The sequence below is a fragment of the Typopeltis vanoorti genome, chromosome 22 (assembly GCF_054136105.1).
Source record: "Typopeltis vanoorti isolate ZY-2024b chromosome 22, IOZ_Tvanoo_1.0, whole genome shotgun sequence".
Taxonomy (NCBI): domain Eukaryota; kingdom Metazoa; phylum Arthropoda; class Arachnida; order Uropygi; family Thelyphonidae; genus Typopeltis; species Typopeltis vanoorti.
In genome coordinates, this window is record NC_143570.1 from 15,794,387 (window position 1) to 15,818,688 (window position 24,302).

Sequence of the window (24,302 nt, forward strand, 5' to 3'; positions counted from 1 at the left end):
ATCTTACAATAAACAGCAATCTCCGTCGCAACTCAAAGTTATAAAAGACTCAATAAGGAAGAGAATTTCTGTTCCCATAAATATTTATAAGCTTTTAAAATCTTGCATTAAATGAATGTGAAAAGGCTTTTAAGATGGAAACTTCGAACACATTTTACTTAGTGATGTAGTGTGCTGTTAACTGTTATGGTTATCGCTTTGAAAGTGTTGTGTTTAAACTCACCTTTATCACATTCGTTTTATTAATGATGTGATGTCCTATTGGTTGAAACTTTTCCATATCCCTCAGGGTCTGGCGCACACTCGGATATTCTGAGTCCACCATTCTGTAGGCAGTCATGTTCACGAAGTTATATTTGAAATCTTCTAAATTAAACGTTTCGATATCCTATAAAGATGAAGATTATTCTCTTAGACTTACTGAATATGAAGACCGAGACTATAGTAAATAGTAAATTGCTATAATAACGATTTATATAAATACACAAAAATTCTATTGCGAAAAGAGTTTCGAAATTGTTTCAATTGAAATTTAAATCGGTATTGCTTAAATTGATTATCATCTGATGAATATACCACTGAGTATTGTAATAGACACATTCCTATTACAAATAGAAGCTACGTTACAATTCTGTTTGTCTTCATAGAAATAATGTTTAAGTTTTGGGTGAATATAAACGAGCACTTCTTTCACTTTATTGCTCAAGAATAATGGATAATATAGCTATATACGATCATTATCTCTTGAACAGCTACTAATAAACTAAATAATCATAATTATTAACTGAACATCAGAAGAAGGAACTGCATCTTCAATTATAGGAGAAATTACAGTCCATCGAATACTGTAACCATAGCAACCAAAGACAGAATCCCCATTTGCAGGAGTCCTCTGATATTTTATATTAATCCCACCAGTCTTGATCGACTTGATTATTACTTCTAAGCTGCATTATAGATCTAGAAAGTGTTTTAATCGCCCATGTCTATATAAAACACCCTAAAATGAACAGGCATTGTGGAAGATCATTTAAGATTCGCATAATAATTGAAAGTAATTGGTATAAAGTAAAATATATGGCAAATTAACTTACAAATGTTGTGAAATGATAGTAGTACTTGTAATCGTTCATTTGAACCTGTAAAATCTGCAAAATAAAACAACAAATATTAAGAATCTCGTAAATAAATTGTAGCATTATCGCATATTTAGATTTAATTGTACACAGAAATAGTCAAATTTTTAATTCATTAAACATTACAGAGGGATGTGATGAAACAGCATAGGATATCAGACCAAACACAACAACCCCTTAAAGAGGACATTAAATTTCCATTCCCATCATCCCTTGCGTGTTAAGTTCAATGACCTGTCACTGTGAAGTTAGGGCACTTGTGTAAAACCTGATTAATGCTCTGATAGTGTTAATTGACAGACAGACAGACAGAAAATGCTATCGGAATTGTCTATTATGTCTGTGAATTGCACGTGTTTAGTTAGCCGATCTGCCTCTTTTTTTGCCGGACGTAAACCCAGTAACTCACCTTTAGTTGAAAAGTGCTGATATCGGTTGCTCGCATTGTAGAACGGGATTCGAACCCAGGTTATTTCATCCAAAGGGCATCGTCGAAAACGTGTGAGCTATGGAGGCTCCGACTTTAAATCTGTCATACGTAAATGATTTTCCATTTTAATCGATGCAACTCATCTGACTTCATTTTAAGCATCGTTTTGTGCATTATTTAGTTCTTGAGAGAAATGATTTCTTGGATTTACATCTTGAATTAACAAAGCACTCAAGAATTTTATTTTCTTTTTCTTTCCATTTTATTGATCAACAGCCAGACAGATCCTGTTTAGAATAAGATCGATATCTTAATGAGCTAAAAGAAAGTCACAAAAGATGTATTTGAACCACATAAAGACAAAAGTGTATTTATATTTCAAGTTAGCCCATTATTCAAAATTCAAAAGAAATGGAACGGATAATGGGTTTTATCAAAAATTCAGTAATTTTGTCTTTAACCAATGAAATTGCTTTAATCATTAATCTCCCAAAAAAAAACGTCATCTTTCGGATTTAATACGTAATGCAATTCATCACGAAGCGATCTAAACTCCACCTGTAAAAGTCCTTCGTATTACTAATTTTGACAGTGCTATTAAATGATTAACTTTTCAATACGATGAATAAGCGCGTTAAGATATTGAAAAGGAAACTCAAAGAAGAGAATGATAAATAAAATTAAAAGACAGTTCTAAATTATCTTCGAGCCTTCACGTGATATTTAATTAAGTTATTCTCAGAAGAATATTACGAGTTGTATTTGAATGCGTTTATTAAATCAGGCCATTGAACGCTCTTACAAACAGAATAAGCAATTTGAATCTCATCGATTTCTGCTAGAACACCATCCTTCCTTTTAGGCACAATTTGCGACACTATACTTGAGAAATATTAAGAATTGCTTCTCTATCAATATTTAACATGTTAAGTCATATATAATTCATACGTAACACATTCTCCTACGCACACGTAAAACAAACAACTTACAGCCTTTAAAAAATACGGCAGATTGTCTGGCTTCGTGTCGACAACGATGCTGTAAATTCCTCTGCTCTTAACATCTCGTAGGGTTTCCCTGAAGGTATCACGATTGCTTTTCCGGAATATAACCTGCACGTTTCTAGGCAATGGAGGTTTTACAAGTTCCTGTAGGTTAATCAAAGCTATGAAAAGAACAGGAAAAGCATTTGTAAGAATCTTTGCACGGAACTCAATCTCATTACAAAACTACACAGACATACGAGGGTGGTGTGAAAGGTTCTCGGTCCTGACTATAGATGGCAACACTATCAGAAAGATTTTTTTTAAGTTGGTACATCTGTCATAAGCATCCGTGTGAAATTGCAAGTCATTCTATCAAGTAGTTTGTTTTATACAAATGTCTGAAGCAAAAGTGTTATCTGTGTCCCTTGAAATGGATAAAATTCAGTATCGTGGGGTTATAAAATTCTTTGTAAAAGAAGGTTTAACGCCAAAAGAAATTCATTCGAAGTTCATAAACGTTTATGGGCACTCTTCTCCTTCGTTTTCTAACAATTAAGAAATGGGCTACCGAGTTTAAAAGTGGCCGTACCAGCCTTGAGGATGATCCACGTGAAGGACGGCCAAAAAGTGTAACAACATCAGAAATCATTGATCCGTGCACGATATGGTATTGGATGACCGGCGAGTCAAAGTGCGTGAAATTGCTGAGACTATAGGCATTTCAAAAGAACGTGAATGACATATTTTGCATGAAGAATTATACGAAAAAGATTTTCGCAAAATGGGTGCTACATTTGATCGCAGTGGATCAAAAACACACTCGCACGAAAATCTCTGAACAGTTCTTGGAACGTTTTAACAAGAATAAAACTGATTTTGTGCGTCGATGTATCACTATGGATGAGACTTGGATTCACCATTACACACTAGAATCCAAACAGCAGTCAAAACAGTGGACAGAAGCCGGTTGTTCAGCGCCAAAGAAGACAAAGTCGGTTTCATCAGCAGGAAAGGTCATGGCTTCAGTGTTTTGGGATGCTAAAGGCATTTTGTTTATTAATTATCTTGAAAAGGGTAAAACAATAACCGGGGAATATTATTCTGATCTTTTAACCGGACTAGACGAAAAAATTCGTGAGAAAAGACCCGGTTTGCAGAAGAAAAAAAATCATCTGTCATCAGAACAATGCACCTGCCCACAAAGGTGTTTTGGCAATGGGAAAATTAAGGGATCTGCACTATGAACTGTTGGAACATCCACCCAATTCCCCAGATTTGGTTCCTGCTCACTCCTACCTGTTCCCAACACTAAACCTCTTTCTCGCTGTTCAGCGTTTTTCTTCGAATCAAGAGGTGATTGCAGCTGTAGAGGGGTATTTTGCAGATCTTACTGAGAACCACTACAGGGACGGAATAATGGCACTGGAGCATCGCTGGAATCAATGTATTAGTCTTAAGGGAGATTATGTAGAAAAATAAACATAATTTTGAAATTATAAATTAGTTTTTTCATTGTTAGGCCGAGAACGTTTTAGACCACCCTCATATCCATACGCATACTTTACTATCCCAAGTAATGAAAGAATATTTGTAAGAAACTCACACATATCTTCTTCGTATATCACTGCCACTCGGGTCCAGTTGAGATATCTGGTGAGGTCTCGTAAGGCATCTCCTAAGAGAATCGGATTAGGATGGAGATTGATGGAGAACTCTTTAATTTCCGGTTCCATATCCATTCTGGATTCTATGTGGGGAATGTCTAGAGCATCGCAGAGGGACTGGATATGATTCCCCAGCAACGGATCCTGTGGTCCAAATATAGCACCGACACCAGAACTTACTTGAGAACAAGCTACAAATACGAGTCGTAAATTTAGTATAATGGAAAAAGACAAAAGCATGTCAGAAATCAATAATTTAATTCTATAAAATGTTTTTCATTAGAAAAACAAATAAAAAAGGAAATAAAAAACAGAAAACAGGAAGTCATCATCATCATCATACGTATCAAGGATTTAGGCCTATCATGGCCTGTTCCGGCCTTAGAAGTCATCGTTGAATCGTTTAAGAGGACGTCCTGGTTTTCTTTTTCCTAATGGCTTGTACTTTAAGGCTTGTTTTGGTAATCTTTCTGTTTTCATTCTTTGAACGTGTTCCATCCATCTATGTTTATATTTTTTAATTTTTTCAATTACTGGTTCTTGGTTTAATTCTTTCATAATATCTTCGTTTCTTTTGTGATGAAATAGGGTATACATTGCAGTTTTTCTCATAAACTTCATTTCTGCTGTTGTTAATCTTTGTTTGTCTTTTTGTTTTATTGTCCAGATTTCGCTTCCATACATTAAGACCGGTAGGGGCTAATGTATTGTATACTTTTAGCCTGGTTTGTTTTTGAACTAGGTTTGGTTTAAATATAGAGTTAATTACTGCTGTTATTTTTAAATATTTTGCAGTTTTTATGTTTATATCTTTTTCATTTTCATAAGTGATCATACATCCTAGGTAGTTAAATGAATTCACCTGTTCTAAGATCTTGTTATCTATTACTATTTTAGTTCTTGCTGGATCTTGTCCTTTAAAGGCCATAGTTTTTGATTTTTCCGTTGATATTATCATACCATAATCTTTGGATATCTCATTTAGATTTAAAATAGCTTTCTGTAAGTTATCTTCAGAATTTGTAATTATTATTTGGTCGTCTGCAAAGAGGAGAGTGTTTAAGTTAACTGTAGGTGAAAGCTTAATTCCTTGATGTAAATTTTTACTCCATTTTATTATTATTTCATTTAAGTAGATATTAAAAAGAGTTGCTGAGAGAGGACATCCCTGTCGGACCCCTTGGTTTATCTCTATTGTATATGATAGATCATGATTTAATCTTATTTGTATTTGATTATTTTCATATACACGTGTGACAGCTTTTAGGATATTATTTGGTATTTGTCTTTCTTTTAATATGTTAAATAATATGTTTCTTTTAACTTTCAAATGCTTTTTCAAAGTCAATAAATGCAATATATGTTTCTAAATTGTATTCTCTTCTTTTCTCTATTATTAATTTTTGGCAGAAGGCTGGGTCTATACATGATTGTCCTTTTCTAAATCCATTCTGTACTTCTAGAATAAAGTTTTCGGAATATTTCATTAGTTTGTTATTTAAGATTCTGCTGTATATTTTGTAACATGAATTTAGTATACTGATACCTCTATAGTTTTTAGGGTCATCTCTATTACCTTTCTTAAAGATAGGAATCACAATTGCTTTTTTCCATTCTATTGGGGGGGATACCAGTTGAGTAAATTTTATTTAAAAATAATAAGAGTCTTCCTTTGAATCTTGTTTCTGCGTATTTATATAGTTCTGAACCTAGCTTATCTTCTCCAGGTGATTTTCCGTTTCTTGTTTCTTTCAGGCTGATTTCTAATTCTTCTTCAGTTATTTCCTTTTCATTTTCGTTAATTGTTTTGTTTGCCAGTTGTCTTTTTTAAAATATTTGTCTGTTTACAGTTCTGTGTAGTAATTTAGAAATTCTTCTAATTTCAATTCAGTGTTTAATTTTATGTTTTCTTTGGTATCTGCATTTAGGTGTTTCAAAATCTTATATACATTGGGTCTTATTTTATATAAATCATGTTCTAAATTAGAAACAAATTTATTCCATGATTCTCTCTGTCTTTTTCTGACTTCTCTTTTAGCTATGGCTCTTATTCTTTTATATTCTATTTCATCTTCTAATCTTTTAGTGCTTAACCATTTGTGATAGGCTTCTTTTTTCTTTTTGATTATTTCTTCGATTGTATCATCCCAGATCTTCAGTTTTTTCCTTTTATTGAATTTTTTGGTCTTTCCTAAGCTTTCATTTGCTGCTGCATTTAGTATCGTTTTTATATTAAGCCATTCTATTTCTATTTCTTTATTTTGTTTTATTTTATCTAGATATTAGTTAATTCTTTGTTCATATAGCCATTGTACATTTGTGTCATTCAGTAGTCTGGTGTTATAAACAAATGTTTCAATTTTTCTTTCTGTTCTTGTTACTGGTAGCCATTTAAGTAGTAATCTTAATTTTATTTTAAGAAGGACGTGGTCACTGCTTATTTCATATCCTCTGTGAACTCTAATATCTAGTGAAAATTTTGATGTCTTTTCATTTAATATAAAGTAATCTAATATTGATTTCCATCCTCTTGCTGCCCATGTATATTTATGTATGTCTTTATGTTTACAGAAGGAATTCATTATTTTAGGTTATTATAAACTACAAAGTCAATCAATTTTTCACCATTCCTGTTTAGAGTATGCTCTCCATGTATTCCTATATTATTATTAAATTCGTGTTTCCAATTCTTGCATTTAAGTCTCCTGATAAAATTACGTAATCATTTTTATTTATTTTATTATATATGTTTTGTAATGTTTAAAATATAGAATAATTTAATTCTATAAAATGTTTTTCATTAGAAAAACAAATAAAAAAGGAAATAAAAAACAGAAAACAGGAAGTAAAAAAGCAAAAAAAAAAGAAAAGAACAACGCAAAGAATCATCTTACCAAGTAAAAAATGAAACATTGCGTAGCTCAATTATATCACTACGAATTAGGGAAAAAAACCTATACCTTATCTGTATAAGCTTGTTATGATATGTAGCCGTTCTATGGAATATTATTGAGCACACGAACCAATTAGTTTGTAATTTGAAGCTGCTTCTGCTGAGATTCTAAAAACAAATTTCCAATGCTAATGAAAGTCATTACCATGCGTCATGTTTTTTTAGCACTGCTTGCTCTCAATCTAATATATAAAAATTTATTATGTGAAGCCTTTTAAAAGGGTCATTTTACCAGTCACATATCGCTGGTATCCCTAAAGACACCGTGATGTAGGTCCGTGTTGAATTTTTTTGATCCCTTGTACGGCTATGTAATTAGCGTTTCGAGATAAAAACCTTCTTTTTGGTTCTTCCTTTGTTAATTGGAATTTGCAAAGCCAAACATTATCGACTACTCTTTGAAAAGAGGCGAAGCTTATAAATGAGATCATCAGGCGTTTCAGATAACTCTTAATTTCTCTATAGAAACGGGTTTCAAATTGAAGAGGGAGGGTAGGGCTAGATGGATAAGAAAAAAAAATTATTTGTTCATTAATAATGATAGTGATACTTCTTTTGAATCCAATTATATCTTCTAGACGTACCTCCAGGAGAACTCATTTAAACTTTAAAAAAAAAGAGAGAGATTGTGTTTTATATAAGGTTTGAATTGAATTGTTAATGGAGAACTTTAAGGCTGATTATAAATCTATTTTTATGGGATTAAGATTTTTGGCTGTCTTACTAAACTGAATAGACACTGACACGTTTTTATTTAATTTTATTTAGTTCTAACCGCCTAAGTCTCCCCCTGCTCCATCATCTCTTCTATTAGCATATTAAGCCAAGTGACCTCGCTCCCGGCTTTTAATAAACATAATTAATAAATATAGAAATGTCAATCCTATCTGCTCCTTCTATCAATCAATGCCTCTTTTCTCTGGCCGGTTTTGACTGTTTCACCTGGATTATAAACTCGAAATGAAAAATCTTCTATAAGCTTTCCTATAGGGGGATTCCAACCCCGATCATTAATGAAAGTACGCATGTTTTTAAGATAGCATTAAAGATGTGCTCATGTATTTCTGTGTAAGAAATAAAAATTCAATTTCCATATAATTTTTATCAGCTCCAAACCTACTATCTTCAGACTCCACCTTATAGTAAATCACACACACGACATTCCTTTCATTTCGTTTTGGAGTTTGTCCAAGAAACTCGAGTAGATGCACGACAGATTATCCGATGTGCGGCTCATTTCCGGAACAACCTGAAAGTTAGCAATAAAGTCAATGGTTGTTCAAATATACGACAGTGTAATACAAGAGTCTGCAGTAATAACATTTCTAAGAGCCGTAGAATTCCTTGTCTGCAGACAGAGAATATTAATACAAGCCCAGGTTTCGTTCATTTAAAGGATTATATTCTTGAAAGAGCCTTGGGAAAATAAACAACTTTTGTTTATTTAAGTTATTTATAATGTTAAGGAGACATTTAGTAAGTCGTAAAAAGAGTTAAGATAATTAAAGAGATATTTAGAGATCCTGAATCACTGTTGAAGAAGAATCCTGAATCACTATTGATGAAGAAGACTCTTCTTCAAATGAAGAAGAGGTAATAGTTGAGAAATAGCTTTAATAATTCAGACGAAACCAAAACAATTAAGAAACATGGTTAGAGATTGTGAAAAATGGTTGATAAAAAAAAGATAAGACTTAGAAAGATAAGTAATTGTTCAAACCGAAGATTAGAATTTCTAAAATTATGTTAATAATCCTGGATATGAGTTAATAAAAATGTAACTTTTAATATTCTGAAGAAAAAAGGTTTTTAGGATTCTCCGGGTGAAGAATGAATGAGAATTGTGTTTACTGCTCAACTTACGGAAAATAGAGAAGATCAAGTAAATGGTTAGCAGCAAGAAATGGGATAACCATAAAGAGAAAAAGTGGAGTGTAAATGATAGCGCGAAAGAAAAGAACATTTATATAAGATGTTCATTTTTCTCTTTTGCTGTTTATTCAGAAAAGAATGCAAAAATTCTTGAAAAAAGAAAAATTTTCGCATTAAGTGATCTTGCGAGATTATCAGAAAAATCGACCGACTGTTAATGCAAGAGTTTTTGCACAATTCTTTGGGTGTCCCCAACAATTTGTGTTACGTTTGCAAGATCGCTCTTTCGAGAAGTTCAACTCATTATTTTGGCACGTGTTTTATCGGCGTGGTTTCAATGTAATCAATGCCCCCTTGCGAAGTTTCAAGTTGGTAGCCCTAATAGGAAGGGTTCTTAACACGAAGTTTAACACTTTGATTCACTTTCTTCAGCTATCGATCGCCTCATTAAGGAAATATAAGAATTCCTGTGGCCTTTGAGAGTCCTCATTTGCATACATATAGGTCTAATTCCGCTCATTACCTTCGTTTTTTTTTTGACTCTCTTGACTTCCAGTTCTGTTCGCTATTTAGGTGGCTTTATTTTACACGCTACATTTCTTCTCTGTCACTCTTTCTTTATTTATGTTTGCGAAAACCTTTTCACGTCTTTGTATTTTTATTCCTTTTTGTTCTTTGTTAGAAAAGTTTTTATAAAACATTTACCGTGAACTTTATAGGTTTATACAGCATTTTGTTTAAAAACGCCATTGGTACATATTAAAATTAATTTATAACAGTATCATTATAATTTCGTAAACTAGTAGTCAGAAACAAACTAAAGGTCCATTCTTCGAATCTCTGTTATGTGTGTTTATCATAATGAAAAAGCATCAATCCAAGAAAACTCACCTTTATGCTAGTATGACAGTGAAATATATTTATCTTTCAGATGAATTTAAGAAGGTTCTTTTCTAGGTATAAAGAGGTATGAGGTGCTAGCCAAAAGGTTCAGGTATTTGCCCATAAAAATAAATAATGTACCCTTACTCCTAGTTTCCGATAGATCCTTCGAAGTAGTCCCTGGGATCACTGTATACACTAATCCCAGCGATTTTTCCATGATTCGATGCATCTTTGCAAGTATGTCAATGTTCAGCATCTGCCTGGATCTTTCGACGCCTTTTTTCCTCAGGAATTTCATCTAGAAGAATAGAAAAAAGTCGCAGGGGGCGAAAGGTCAGACGAATAGCGAAGATGGAGAATGACTGTCGTGTTTTTGGAAGCCAGGAATTGTCGAACGAGTGATGTGTTAGCGAGCGCGTTTGTCATGGTACTATTAAATTCGCTGAACAGTCCTGCCATCTCACAAACATCACGGATAATTCACCTACGATCTGTAAATATAGATTCGTGTATTTTTGCGATGTTTTCCTGGATTGTGCTTGTCTATACGGTCGTCTGGAAGGTTCGTCCTCGTCGACCGACGTTCGTCCATTTCAGCTGGAGAAGAAAATCGTCGAACCACTACAAACACGACGTTGCAAAAGCGAACGAAACCCAAGAACGTAGCTTCTCGTGTGGTCGGTTATCGGCATACTTACCAAAGGGTCCAGTTCGTCCCTTATAGTAGCGGAAGACCGGTTCGCGCGCGCTATTCAAGATGAAATAAAATGATTTCATTTTAGTTTATATGATGAGAGAAAACAAAACAGAAGAAACTAGTTCATAAGATGAATTAAAAGGCATTAATTTTAGTTCATAAGATGCACTCAAACGTTATTATTACTAACAATAAAGATGAACTAAAAATGCACCGCTGTGAAAACGCAGAACTAATTACGAATTAGAACGATGAAAACGTTCGCTTAAACTGAATGATTAGTTTATTTGTTTGTGCATCCTTAGCTTTTCACTCTTGGCTTACTCCTTAATCATTTCTTTCGGTCTATTACGTGAGCAAAACAGTTGCAGACAACCTTGAAATCGGAAACGCGAAGCGAGGGAGCTGACGGATTTCCAAACACTCTAAAACAGCACCCACCATTAATTTCTCTTTCTGACACTCGTCTCCTTACGTAACACAAACGCACATATCTCAGGAACTCATCAGCTGTCACTCGGAGAGAGAGAGAAAGAGAGGTAGCTCATGATCGTGCTTTGCGCAGGTTGAGGTTTTCTTTTCCGCAGATAATTGACGTATCCGGGCTACTTGAATGCGGAAAGCTATAAACTCGCACTTTGTCGACTGCTCAAATGTACTTACAGAAGGATTTTTTCTTTCTTCTTATTTTAACGGGACCTGAGATTTATCTTCTCTGTCGCCTAACGCGATTCAGGATCTCCAGTTAAAAAATGGAACACCGCAAAAACTTCAAGGTGACACTTGCAGTTCCGCGAACAGTCGAAAAGTAGGACATTTTTTGGCCCACTTCTGTTTCCTCCCTCCCCGTATATTGATGTAATGAATTTTGAAGGTTTTGATCATCCTTTAATCCGCTACCGGCTAAGAGGAATTTAAATTAGCTGCAATTTCAATTTCGCGAAGTAAAAGTTTTGTTTGTGTAGTTTTTTTTTACACTCAAGACTGGCTTATAACTGACATTAAAAGAATAAGAAATCGGTGCAAGTAGAACAACGCGAAATATATTTTAATGAAGACAATAATTTAAAATATAATCGTCTTTTTATTATCAATCAAATGCTTGTTTTGTAGCAACTAAATATCGCATGTCAATGTCCCGAAAAATTGCTGAAAGATAATTTTTTTCTGTATTTTCTATTTACTCATCTGTATATTGAAACTGTTCTGTAAGAATGATAACATCATAACTTAATACAAGAATTAAATTACAATTAGGACATCGATCAATAAAAATTGGCAGTTTGGGTAGCTTAACTTAAAATTAATTACTGTATCGTTATCCATTATCGAATAGCTGGGATCGAGGATATCCTGTATGAATAAATGTACAATGTTTGCTTTTTAGTCTTGGACTTGTTAGAAACATACTAAAAGGCATAAACTATAATAAAATGGGGGGGGAGTCCACATTGAAATAAGCAATTTTTATCCTCTCTAAAAAACAGGACAAATATATTTTTTGTGTTCTACCTAAGTTAAATATTTACGTATAACACACAAATATTTTTTATCCTATCTTTTGTCCTGCCGTAATTTCATTACATTCCACTTAAAAAAAACTTTGTAATAATAATAATAATAATAATAATAATAATAATAATAATAATAATAATAATAATAATAATAAAGCGAATAACGGCATACAAGTCACATTTTCAAAGTGGTCGTTATTGGTTATTTATCGATTCATTTCTTGTATTTCCCATAGATGGCAGAGTCGTATGACACTTTAGTTACTTATGGAAGCTAACGCCATCTACATTCCAGAAATATGAATTTAATAATAATAAACTTGTATATAAAATAGATTTAAGTTTTATTTATTTCAAACGTGTTTCTACCTTTTTTAGCGGCGTGGAAGCTGTCGTCTTTCGGAACATACTGAATGTCATAAACCAGAGTAGTGTTAGGAAGGGTGGTGCGATCCTTATTAAGTCGGTAAACTGCGTATTTGAAAGCCAGTTCGGTAGGGCTGTCTTTCTGATCTTCAGTGAACAAAGCTCCTGCAAAAAAGAGAAACAAAAACGGTGACATTATTTGCGAATCACAGATGGTATTTGTGCAGGCATATTTTTATTATCATTACTGGAAAAAGCAGTTATTATTATTATTATTATTATTATTATTATTATTATTATTATCTGAGATCTCCAGGGAGTCAGGGACTCATCGAGGGAGGCTAAAAATCACCCAATCCATCTGCTATACATCCCCTTAAATTCATTCACACTAGATGAACTTACTACCCCTAAAAGCAAACTAATCCACTCACTCACTCTTCTCTGAGAGAAAGACCTAGCTCTTACCTCTTTCTTGACTGTGAACCTTAACTTCCATGGATGCCCCCCCCCGTGTTCTCTCCCCGCTTTCCATATAACGAAAAATTTCATCATCTGAAATGCTATAACACCCATTCAAAAGTTTAAGACCTCTGCCATATCACCCCTCTTTCTCCTGTTAACCAGAGTCTGCAATCCACATACTCGCAATCTGTCCTCATAATCTAAATCCCATAATCCGGATATAATCTTTCTAACTCTTCTTTGCACCCTTTCCACAGCTTCTTTATCTCCTTGGAACCCGGAAGACCAAATCTGCGCACAGTAATCGAAGTGTGGTCTTATCAAAGCCTTATAAAGAGGCAAAATGACTTCCTTATCCTTACGTGTCAAGGTTCGCTTCACCATCGCAATTATCCTCTGAGTTGTATTTGCAACTTTTGCTATGTGACCTTTGAACTTTAAATTCTTATCCACCAATACGCCAAGATCCCTTGCCTCTTCAGTTTCCTTATAGAACTAAATAAACTTACCGTATTTGGCCAATCCAATATTTTTAGGCCCACAGTGTAGCTTTGGCCTTTCATCGGATACAGGTCATTTCAGAAGACACCCTCTTTTGTATTAGGGGCCCCAAAAGTTAAGAGACTGCAGATTTTGTGATTTCCGTTGTTATCTTAGATTTCTCGACCTCTCAGGTGTCATCCGAAGAACTTTTTAGTTTTTTTTTTTACCTTCTCGTGCTTTTACCTGAGACTCCGATCTTTCCAAAACTACCCTTGCGGAATTTCAATGTATTTCTGCGACTTGGCGTTGCTTCTCACGTACGTTACATAACAGCCGTACCAAAGCACGGAAGCCACCATTATCTAGCCGGCGTTGACAGTCAAGTCGGATATCTGATCGGAAGGCAAACTTTGAGTTCCGTTGATAGGAAAAAGTTTTTACGAGAGTCTACCCTCCTGGCTGTTTTGCTTTAGAATGGCAAACTCAAAATGCTAAACTCAACTTAATCCATTGGATTATACGTGTTATTTTTAAGTCTTTTATCTGCAGTTAAGTTTGGAGATTTATATGGTAGGAGTTCACTGTTATTGTTAGTAATCTGTTGACAAACGAGGCTTGCATTTTGAAGACATAATGGAAATTCATTCACGATTGATTTTGGTTTCGTTAGACATACTGGATGATGGTGAAACCATCTTGCACATCTTGTTCGGAATTCACTGAGGAAGCAATTCTATTATCAGCGTTGACTTGTATTACAGCGTCGGCTCTCGTAGTTCTTGCATTCACTATTTTATTTATTTATTTTTCTTTTAATACAAGAGAACCGACATATTAGAGAAGACATTGTACGTTTCCAATTTCTATTTCTCCAGTTACTCCTAATGTGCACTTAGGTTGAAAGCAGAGTCTACACAAGGATTTAAAATGGACAAGAGTTAGAAATTAGTGGCAAGAGGGATACCGTCGAAGTACAAGTGTTGGTCTATTTCGTTCTTGACTATAAAATGTGCACAAAACAAAAAATATCGTTGCCGTGGAAACGCAGAAAGACTGCTTCAGATTTATGTTTAGTCAACACTAAACAAATTGATTTCGTATATAATGAGATTAGGGTATTCGCACGTTCTTGATGCACAAGATTCCCCATTAAACTAGAATAGGGTTGTACTCTCCCAAAGAATACAACTGGAGCGTATTATAATTTATTCTTCCATGATAACATATTTATTTCTCTTCTATGTTCATCTTTAAAATACTCGAGATCATCGATTGATAACAAAAACAAAACTTCTTGAATTTTCAAAGCAAGACACTTTTCAACAAGAAACTGCTTAATAAATCTTAAATGACTCGCTGTATTTGGGTGAACACGCAATTTGTTACACCATCCTCTTAGGCTATGAGACTGATGTAAGTTGGCAGGATGATAAACAAATCGAAGAACTGCTACCTCCAACTAAACATTAATTACATTAGTCTATCTTACTTAAAGATACAATTAAAATCGCGTGCGTAAACAAAACATTACTATAATGTATTTATTTGTACTCACTTATGAAATGTACAATCGACTACATTGAAAAACCTTTCAAATGGATCCTGTGGAATTTATGCTTATCATATTACAATAAGGCCATGCACTTGAATGTACATTTTATAAATATGTAACATATGGTTATTGAAACCTTATAATAATAAATTTACTGTTTCAAATGCCCTATTATTTGTTTTGCTGAAAAATCTAAATCTGAAGTTAAAAAGTACAGAAAGTGTTTTAGTCCAAAGATGCTTGTCATTATGTAAATCATTTTATCATTTTTAATAAGACGGTAGTATCCTAAGGTTGAGTATCGAAAACTATTAATGCAAACGAGGGTTTTTCTGATCCCCTAGAAGCCACTGCCTCTAGTTAGTACATCGACAGGACGTACTAACTAGAGGCAGCTTCGATCGATTCGAACAAAAGAAGGTCAATGAAACACCTTCTCTTATTCTTGGAAATTTCTTACAGAAGTAGATTCCTTAATGAGAAGGATTATGCAAAACTCAGCTGATGATACAAGCTCAATTATCCACGAAATATCGTACATACGACTATTTGAATTTTAACCGGTGACCCGCTCTGCCTACAGCGTGATTGGTTAGTGCAGTATTAAAGGCTCTTCGCTTCTTAGACGGGATTTGAACCAATATCTTTCCAACCAAACAGCTTCGTCTATACTCACTGAGTTAAGGAGGTTCATGACTCCAAAATGGGGTGCAAAAACATCAAAGTGTAATAAGGTGAAAGCATCAATAGCTCATAGAAATGAGAACTGTCGACTGTGTGATCGAAGCATAAACTATTTTAGAAATATATGCAAAGAATGGGAGAAATTAAGCTAATTTGAAACTTCTTATGCCGTCATTTTTTTCTTTCTTTTGCGGACGTTTTGTGCAGATATAATAAACCGCAGCGGTCATTCCGATGTATATTTTTCTTGTAAACTGGATTTGATTAGTTCTCAAAATGTTGCTTATAAAATGGCGATGAATAGGCGATATTTTTTTTTATTCGATAATTTGAATATTTTATTGGAGTTGATTTTTTCCATATTAGGGGTTCTCATTACAGTAACTACGCGAACAAAAACGTCCCTAAGAGAGAGAGAGAGAGAGAGAGAAAGTGCAACATGAGCTCTTTGAAGCTTTACTGACTAATTGTTTATATTCTTACCTATAAGATTCCCAAGACTTACGTTTTTGAAGTTTAAAAAGGGTAAAATAAAACACGGGCGAAGTGGAACTTGTCGGGACGAAAGATATTTATTTCAAAGGAAACCGATAATTCTATTTGCTTCTAAAATGTTTGTTTTGCCCAATTTTGACCACTAAAATGGTTTCAATTGAAACCAAATTGCGTTGATTCAAGACAATTTATTTTAGTCGAAATCATCAAGTCCAACTTCCCTTTGGTCGACGCTGACTTTTTTAAGATCTGAAACGTTTTTGCCAACTTTTGTCATTGAAAAGGCTTGATTAAAATGAAAAATACAAAAAGCTCGAGAATTTTTTTAGGAAAATATGAAATATCCAATTTCAATAAAAATCCATTTAGCCAAAGTCCAGCCATAACTTGCGTATAAATGGACAGACGGACGAACGCACTGAACGGACATGACAGGTGATTTAAAACATCTTTCCAAATGCACATAACAAAAAAAAGGAGATTTATTTAATTTTAATTAGATCTCAAAGCTAACAATGTTAGTATTATATTTCAATACTCGTAGCTACTCAAAACACTTAGTAACGCTCTAGTGTCGAGAAAGATCGCTTAATTTGTTTTTTGTAATCGACATATCTTCATTGATTTACTTATCATACGAAAAACCAACGTTCACGCATTTTGTTTTCTCCAGCTGAATGAGCTGGAGCATTGTCGTGATGTAAAATACATATTTTGTAGCAATTGATGGAAAGTTCTTATTTCTCTTTCGAACCTTTACTCACTTCACATGATGTTATTGATTTGTATACCTATTATCGTAATATGCCCACATTCCCTTAGAAATCTCTTGAAAGTTTCCCCTCTGCTGAGCTCATAAATCTGATAACGTTACAGTGTTCGCTTTTGCAATGAAAACAAAGAGCGAAATTAAGCTTACCGAGGTGATGACTATTGGGATAAACAAAACTTAAATTTAATTAAAATTATGCAAAAACGAATGGATGAAATATTAAAACATAATTTTTTTAAGAAGTTGACACCTATCAGTAAGGCTCTCTTCCCCTTCAGAGGCAGTCGAGATACATTTATAAAACGCTGCAATTACGTTAGTAATTGTTCTTGAAACTATAATTCTTCCATTGTTTGCGATTACTATGGAAATACACAACTTCATCGCTCACGTGATTGGCTTGATAACATTTTTCATTCATCTAAATTAACAATCACGTGCTCGAAGAAGTTAATTAAGTAGATAGCGAATATGAATAAATATTGCTTATCTACTGAACCATATCTTTTGGCAAAGCAAAACAGTTTTTTTAGTTTATCTATAAGTCTTCAGACGAGTTCAAGTTATCTTTAGTACGCGATGTACATGATAAAGACATTGAAAAGGCTTCTTAAAATGTTGTCATGACTACTAGCCGCAGCAAACCTGCAACCGATATTACCATCTTTTGAAAACTTGCTGTAAGAAACCTCACATCTATGATTTTTATTTTAAGAAGGTCAGACAATATCCTGAAATTGAGATGAGTCATGGGTTTTTTTTATTCTTCTGGTTAAATACGTCATTTCCGATATATGAGTTTTGAATAATAATAATTGCAAAAGCTGTTCGGGGAAGCGAACGCGTATCTCAGTAGACCAATCAAGCGAGATGAGAAGTATGACAGGTGACCAGTAAAGAACATTATAAATACTCATATATATCAACAGTTAATATCAGAACATTATTTAAAATTGGAAAACATAAATTGTTAGAAGAAGATTAATAATAAAAATAAGTGGAATATAGTAGTCATGTCAGAGACCTTTGGACGTCTATGCAACATAAAAATGGGGAACATCATTTTAAAATGTAAACTCTTTGAACAATATAGATACAAATTCTGATTATATTCTGCTTAATGAAATTCAATCAGAAAAAATAAAGCTTAAATTCAAAACAGTTACCAATTAGGAAGACCTTCAAGGTCTTCCTAATTGGTAACTGTTTTGAATTCAAGCATCATATTCTTGGGAATATGATGCTTGGGTGCATCATATTCCCAAGAATTTGTTGTAGCTTATCTGTTCGGCAAATTGTCGACAAACTGGACCATCCCAGATCAACCATCAGTGATACCATACTGAGATGGAAGCGCAGGGAGTAAAGTGCTACCGGCAGTGGACGACCCACCACACTAACGGAACACGATCATAGAGTGCTACGAAAGATAATATGCAAAAACCGTCATTCATCGGAATACGCGTTGAATGCGGAGTTCCAGGCATCGACTGGAACATGAATCTGCATAAAAATATTCGGAACCGAGGCTCGCAATGTAGGTTTCCATGATAGGATCTCAATATGCAAGCACCGCATTATCAGACCTAACATACATGGTCGCCTTCAGTGGTGTGTACAGTGGGACGTGGAAGCTTGGAAAAATGTGTTATGGAGCGATGAATCACGTTACACCCTCTACCAAGCTGATGGACAGGTTTGGGTGTGGTGGATGCCTGGTAAACGCCTCTTACTAGAGTGCGTAACCCCAACTATGAAATTCAGATGTGATGTTATAGTCCTGTTTTTCTAGTTTAGCCTCAGACCTCTGTGGTGCCACGAAATTGAACTCCGAGAGTATCTGAACATTCTGGACAATGCAATGCTTCCTACGTTGTTTCATTTCTACTATAACATATTGCATATTACATATTACGCAAGATCAGTCAAGTGTAGTAACGTTTGCTCTTAAATGCGTAGTTTGTGGAAGCAAACGTTACTACACTTGACTGATCTTCACAGAGTCCTAATCTCAACCCTATTGAATATCTGTGAGATGAATTGGAGAGTCGGTGAGGTCAAGGGGCATCCGCCCACAGGACCTCGTTACATGCCTACAGGAAGAATTGTCCAAAATTCCCATTCATCGCAATCGTATACTTGTGGAAAGTATGCTGTGTAGGATTGCTGCAGTTCGCAGCTAAAGGAGGTCCTAAATCTTATTAAGGTGGGCACCATGGCATTTTGTTCTCCACACCATGGTGTCCATGGACTTCTTTCGAAGCAGTTTATACCAAAATGCAGTTGTGTGGCATAATGAAAAATTAATATATAGCACAATAAAGAAGCTTTCAAAAACATACAAATCTACACCAGCAAAATGAATGATAAAAGACGTGATCTGATTGGTGAATTAAAAAAAATATCGGAAATCTGCATGGACTATTTGGAACCTTTATTGCAACAGTTAACATTGAAAATTATGAAACATTAGTTCGGTAACACTGAAGAAACTCCAAAGATATTAAAGATCGAAATATATGCTGTGATTAGACAAATGAAAACTGACAAACTTATGAGCAACATTTACGAGAAGAGTAAATGGGATTTAGGAGAGGAATATCTACAATTGGCGCAATCTATCTTCTTCTTCTTCAACCTGGATAGGCTCACTGCTGGACGAAGGTCTTCCCCAATTTCTTCACTCCATTCTGTACTCTTACAATTATCATGGGGAAAAAACAAACAACATTTATTGTTGTTTTATAGACTTTAAGCAAGCATTTGACTCATAAGCGGACATCAATTATTTGAAATTTTAAGACAAAAAAACTCAAAGAGGAAAAAGTTCTCAATACATCTTCCGGCACCATAAAGAATCTCTACCAGAAAACATGGGAATAAACGAATGGGAAAAAATCACGTGATATTAAACACGCAAATAATTTATTATTTAATCATAAGACTGAGAACATACATAAATTGTAGACCAGTTAGTATCTCTGGAGCGATGGTTAAGTTATTGGAAAAGTTGGTTAAAAGTAAAATTCAGAAATGGACGGAGAGGAATATGCTACTCTATAGGGAGCAGCATGGCTTTGTAAAAGGAAGGCCCTGCCTAAGTAATTCATTCACATTTTATAATAAGGTGACAACTGGACTGGATAAAGGAAATGGCTACGCTACGATACTACTGGACTTTCAAAGACATTTGACAGAATACCGCATGGAAAACTTACATACGTTGGAGCAAAGAGGAATGGATATGAGGGTGGCATGGATGGGAGGTAGGCGGCTGATAGACGGACATCAGATGGTGGTGTATGATGGAGTGCAGCAGGGCTCGATGCTAGAACCACTACTCTTTTATTGGTACATTAAGGATATAGCGGACAATGAGAGGGGGAACATTCAGTTGTTGGCCGATGATGCAAAACTAAGGAGGGCGATTGTTGATAAAGGTGATGTAGATATCTGAGATGATTTAAATAAAGTGGCCGTTTGAGCAAAGGACAATGGTTATAAATTTAATGTTGTAAAATGGAAGATAATGCACTTTGTGATGACGGAAATATTACACACTTTCCATCATATCGATGGTATCAGACTACAGGAAATTGATCAGACTAGAGATCTGTGGGTGATGGTGAATAGAGATTTGAAATTCAGAGGATATATTGCAAGAGTTGGAAAATAGCTCAGAGGATTACTTGGATTTTGAAGAACAAACACAAAGATAGGGAGGTTTTCATCCTTCTTTATAAGTCTATGATTCGACCATATACTAACTACTGTGCACATATTCGGTCACCTGTAAAGGATTCAGAGATGAGTGACCAAGATTATGAGAGGTCTGTGGAATGTTCCCTATGAGGACAGATTGAAGGTGTGTGGGTTGTAGAGTTTAGCTGAGAGGTGGAGGAGAGGAGGTAAGGTAGAACCTTATAAGTTACTAAAGGGATACCATAATATTGACACAAAAGAAAATTTGCAATTCATGAGGAGTGCTGGAAAACAAGGGATCACACTTGGAAGTTGTCTAAGAATGTGGTTAGTAAGGATGCGTAGGCTAGGAGTATTATTTGGAGAGAGAGAGAGAGAGAGAGAGAGAGAGAGCGAGGTGAATGAGTGGAATAGATTGCCTGGGGTGGTTGTGTTAATGCATAGAGTGGATAGAATCTCCTACGTTGAAGCTTTTGACTCCATGGAGTACTCGTATAAATAATAATAATAATAATAATAATAATAATAATAATAATAATTATTATTATTATTATTATTATTATTATTATTATTATTATTATTATTATTATTATTATTATTATTATTATTATTTACAACAATATTACAACACGCTATCTTGGGCTTCACTTCGATGCTGATCAAAGTTGGAACAGCCATACAAACTACCTACATACCAAGCTTAGGATAATAGCAAGCAAACTATACAGATTAAAAGACATTGCCCCAACCCACATAAAAATAATAATCTATAAAGCATTATGTGAAAACATTTTAAGATATGCAATCACATCATACGCATTCTGCGCAGACTACAGACTTAACAGGCTACAATGGTTGCAAGATAAAATGATAAAACTGATATTCTGGGAACAACCCACTCTTGTGCAGGAAGCACGGACAAAACACAAACTATTTAAGGTGAAACACTTACGCCACTACACAGTCATGTTAAAACACTACTACAGCCCAACATATAGAGTAACCAGAACAACATATCAAATAACAAGACCACAGTCAACAAACTACATAACATATAAGTACAACAATCACCACGGCAAAGCCACCAGAAACTTCTACGTACCTGACATGATAAACAAACTGCCGTTCGACAACAGAAACCTAGGAACATACAGAGAGCTGAAACAGGCACTATATAAATATTATAGCGAGAATGAAAATTAGAGCAATTCCTGTCTCTCTCCCCCACCACACATGCACACACACACACACAAACCTATGACAACCCCCCCTCTCAAAAACTATCACTACAAGGAACACAAAGAAACAAACACACCATGTCTAAATCCAACCCTATTTCCACAAAAAAAAAAAAAAATTTAAACTGTAATAGCAGTCGAAGTCTTTCATGCACGTACCAACAAACAGTAAAATCAACACCTGGCTTGTGACCAGTATAGGAACACAACCATGAAACCACCACCCTCTGTCATCTATTATCTTCCTCAGATAAGCTCTGCTAAGCTTCGAGGAAGAAAATTACTAACTTGCAAGAATCTGTTATACACACTTGTAATGCGTTATAAATATTATATATATATAATTACTACAGCAACTATGTATGTAATTCATCTGAGACATAAAAAAAATTATAACTATTATACTCAAGATAACTATTGTATATATGTATGTGTAAATATTTTAGCAGTGAACAAAAATATTATTTATTTAAAAAAAAATTATTATAATTTAAAAATATTAATAACTCAGCAGTATTTGTTATTCACAATTGTAATGTATTACAAATATTATGTGTATATATATATATATATATATATACGTGTATATAAAACTATTGTTGTATCTATGTATGTAATTTATCTGAGACAATAAAATGTTAAAAAAATTATTATTATTATTATTATTATTATTATTATTATTATTATTATTATTGCAATTTCGACACAACCAACGTCAGTTCTTTCAGTCTCTCCATAGAAATACAAATGCAAACCATCATTCACCAGGAAAAGAAGAAACACTCAAATTTTGGAAGTCAATCTGGGATAATCCTATTGAACACAATAAAGATTCCTCATGGATTTAGGATATAGAGTCGGAAATTACACAAAAACAAATGCAAAATATCATTATCAAAGAAATGGTCAGTGCTCAAGCTAGAAAATTAAAAAACTGGAGTGCACCTGGCAAAGACGAACTCCATGGATTTTGGTTAAAACATCTAACCAGACTACATGATCGAATGGCAGAACGATTTAATTATTTGTTGCAGTCAGGCTCAGTGGAAGACTGGATGATATTTGGGTGCACGTTTCTCTTCATGAAAGATAAGGATAAAGGGGCAGACCCAAGTAATTATCGTCCAATAAAATGCCTACCGACTATGCTTAAGCTGTTAACTGCAATCATTGCAAATTCCATATACCATTACTTATCAGATATTCATATTTATCCTATTGAACAAAAAGGCAATTTTCAAAAATCTAGAGGAACAAAAGACCAGATCCTTATTAATAAAATGATTCTCAGATTCATAACTTAAACATGGCATGGATAGACTACAAGAAAGCATTCGACTCCCTCCCACAATCGTGGATCCTAAAATCACTAAAACTATTTGGAATTAGCAAAAACATATGTTCGTTTCTGCTGCTGCTATGAAACGAACATATCATGGAAAATCATGGAAACAACTTTAAAAGTGAATAATGAACAATTTGGAGATATCAGCATCAAACGTGGAATTTTCCAATGTGATTCCTTGTCACCATTACTATTCAACACTTCTTTGATACCTTTGTCCATGATTCTGAAGAAACAAAACTTGGATATGAAATTCCTAAATGTAAGATTAAAATTTGCCATCTACTCTATATGGATGACTTGAAGTTATGGAAAATCGGCCCAGTAAATAGATTCTTTATTGAACACAGTTCGTATTTTCAGTCCGGACATCAAATTGGAATTTGGTTTAGATAAATGTGCAATTTTATGTATTAAACGAGGAAAAATTAATGACACCAGCAGTTTTAATTTTGATCAAGAGAAATATATAAAAGCAATTTCAGCTGACGATCACTATAAATACCTAGGAATATTAGAAGCCAATGATATTCTCCACTCGAAAGTTAAACAACATGCAGCATCAGAGTACATCAAAAGAGTTAGAAATATCCTGAAAATAAAACTAAATGGATTCAACACAATTAGAGCAATGAATTCTTCGGCTATACCAGTGATCCGATACACAGTTGACATAATAGATTGGACAAAAGAAGACCTGGACAAACTGGACCTCAAAACTAGAAAACTAGTGACTATGCATTATGCATTACATCCACGAAGTAATGTTGACCGATTGTACCTACGGAGGAGAATAGGTGGATAGGTTCTGCTGCAAGTGAGACAGACTGTGGAAGAAGAAGAAATTAATTTAAGAAGTTACATCGACAATAGCTCTGAGCCAATGCTTCAAGCAGTTACACAAGAGGGTCTTCTGAAAGCAACAGGAGACAAATCCGATTACAAAAAGAAGAACAAAATAAACCCGATATGTGTGCTGGAAAAATAAACCCTTGAATGGCTAATTTCTTCGAGATACTGAGGACACAATCGACGTCAACAAGACATGGCAATGGATACAATA

General features: G+C 34.3%; 1 protein-coding gene across 1 annotated transcript in view; it reads right to left on the reverse strand.

Annotated features, from left to right (window-relative positions):
- The window catches only part of LOC150094183 (glutamate receptor ionotropic, kainate 2-like), an 86,671-nt gene that overhangs the window by 19,786 nt on the left and 42,583 nt on the right, over window positions 1–24,302 (reverse strand). The window contains exons 2-6 of the mRNA XM_090412416.1: window positions 12,507–12,668; window positions 4,156–4,407; window positions 2,556–2,731; window positions 1,095–1,148; window positions 224–388 (exon numbers count right to left, since the gene is read on the reverse strand). Of these exons, the coding sequence (XP_090268542.1) occupies window positions 224–388; window positions 1,095–1,148; window positions 2,556–2,731; window positions 4,156–4,407; window positions 12,507–12,668 (809 nt within the window). The remainder of the gene's footprint in view (window positions 1–223; window positions 389–1,094; window positions 1,149–2,555; window positions 2,732–4,155; window positions 4,408–12,506; window positions 12,669–24,302) is intronic.